At 34.2% G+C, this 2307-nt stretch overlaps 1 protein-coding gene across 1 annotated transcript in view; it reads right to left on the bottom strand.

Annotated features, from left to right (window-relative positions):
- Nucleotides 1-207: 207 nt before the first annotated feature.
- Nucleotides 208-2307, bottom strand: part of GRSF1 (G-rich RNA sequence binding factor 1) — a 22967-nt gene continuing 20867 nt past the window's right edge. The window contains exons 5-6 of the mRNA XM_012659830.1: nucleotides 1817-1966; nucleotides 208-454 (exon numbers count right to left, since the gene is read on the bottom strand). Coding sequence (XP_012515284.1) covers nucleotides 208-454; nucleotides 1817-1966 — 397 coding nt within the window. The remainder of the gene's footprint in view (nucleotides 455-1816; nucleotides 1967-2307) is intronic.

Here is a 2307-nt window from a genome sequence, read left to right on the forward strand (position 1 = left end):
TTCCTCCTCTCTACCCAATCTTCCCCCCCACCCAACTCCCTTTTATTAAATTTTTACTACTCAGTTTTTAATGCAGAGTCTAAAAAACAATTAAAAACCTAACAAAACCTAGCAAAATAATTAAGTCCTTCTGCATACAAAGTACACACTACACGCTTGTCGTACAGTCTTACAATTTCATACAGCATAGTCATGTCAAAAAATAGTTTAACAAAAGTCAAAAAATACAAGATAGACCCAAAGAACTTCAAGAAGAGGCAAGACTTTACCTAATTCCTTCTCACTTTCAAAAGCTGTCATGGGTCGAATATCCTCGTTTCCTTCATGTTCTTCAAAGACCATTTCGGGCTCATTTATATACTTAGCAGTAGGAGAAGATGCCATTTTCTTTCCCTTATGAGAGCCAACGTGTGTTCGAACTTCGTTCCTTCTGCTTGGAAATATCTCGATATATCTATGTCAAAGCAAAAGTAAACAGGCACAAATGATGTTAAGTGACTTTATAATAAATTCATTTAAAACAAACATGTATATATTATATTTCCAACAGCTTAGGAAACACAGGTGCCCAAAGATAACAGGTAGGGGAAAAACAATGGATATAGGTATTAGCCCACGAAAAAGTACTAAACAGAGTACTTTCAAACTTCAAACTTTTTGCTCCAAGATAACACTTTTTTTCATATACATTTTAACAACATTTTCTACTCTGTTTTGCTTCATGAGGACAACTATGTTAAGGTTAACCATGTATACAGAAAATAAGTAATCAGGTAAGAAGGTTTTGTGGGGTGCTTGTTTGTTTTACAGTTGGCTCACAATCTCTTGCAGTCTCGCAATTCAATCCTGTGAAAATAAATCACATTTCTATAAGATATTAAAAGTCACAGTATAGAAGAGCTAATGTCCCCAAACCTTTGCCAAGGCGCTAATGAGAATTCAAGAACTAAATGTCCATTGTGACTTGCTATCATAGTGGCAGTAAGACTATCTATTAAATGCAAGCTTCTTAAACTAGTTTTTTCACTGCTTTTCCAAATCAGGTTATTAAATGTGAGTTGTAAAAATCATTTGTATTTATAGACCTATAAAGATTAGTACCACTCCTTTAAAAAGATCTTTGAACCAATTCTATATGTAGATACTGAAATATGCTAGCTTTGGAATAGCTATTTGGTTTTTTTTTTTAACTTCAATGTAGCTGATTAAAAAGGCCAGAAAGCAGCAACATGGTGATTTAAAATTTGACATTTTTGACTATACCTCCAAAATTAAAGTTAAAACACAAATTACCCACTTACCATTATATGCATCCTGATGTGAGATGAGCCTAAGATGCTGTATAAGACAACTGACTCAATTTCTTCAAAAGTCAATTGCATTTAAAAGGAGGAAGGAATAAAAAAATAAAGGAGAAGGGAATTTACTCTGGTTTAAGAGTATTAGAGACATAACAGTCAAATGTAACATGTGGACCTTGTCTAGATTCTGGTTCAAACAAACCAACTGTAAAGATACTTTCGGTATCATTGGGAAAACGGGATTATGAATTGTTATTAGGTAATAAATCACTGCTAATTTTGTTAGATGTGATATCATGATGGTATAAGAATATGTCTCTTTTTAAAGATGCATACTGAAAAAAGATGGAAGCAAATATAACAAATGTTAATGATCTGTTAAATCTCAGTGATGGGCATTTGATGGCTCATCATACTATTCTACTTTTCTACGTTGGGGTAATTTTACTATAGAGCACTCATCAAAGCGACCTGAGGTGTGATACTAATGCATCATTAGTATGTGCTTCACTCACCGGTTCCCAATTTCTTCCCTGTGTTTCAACAGAGCTTGGCTGGCCATTTCTGGCTCTTCGAACTGCACATAGGCTTCCCCTGTTTTTCTTCTCCCTCTGTAGTCCATCACAAAAGTAATGTCGACTATATTCAGTCCTAGGACACCAAAAAATGATTACAAGTTAGTGCTGCTAACAAGAGCTTTTTTTATCCTTAGAATTAACACAATCATTCAGGTTCTAATGAAATTTTTATGCTGTTTTGCCAGTCCCACAATATTTGAGTATGTGACTACATGCTTAATGGGGAGAATATTATTATGCAGTCAGAAGTTACTTACACCTACATACTTGTATTTCCAGAATGTTTAGGGTCCAAGCAGCCCATCTAAAACACACAACTCTCTCCACTACTTTTTCTTTTTTGCCATTAATTACATATTAGGAAAAAAACAGAGATTTTTTTTTTTTTTTTTTTTTGAGACATGATCTCACTCTGTCACTCTGGCTAG

Source organism: Propithecus coquereli, unplaced genomic scaffold (assembly GCF_000956105.1).
Source record: "Propithecus coquereli isolate 6110/MARCELLA unplaced genomic scaffold, Pcoq_1.0 Scaffold64, whole genome shotgun sequence".
Classification (NCBI taxonomy): domain Eukaryota; kingdom Metazoa; phylum Chordata; class Mammalia; order Primates; family Indriidae; genus Propithecus; species Propithecus coquereli.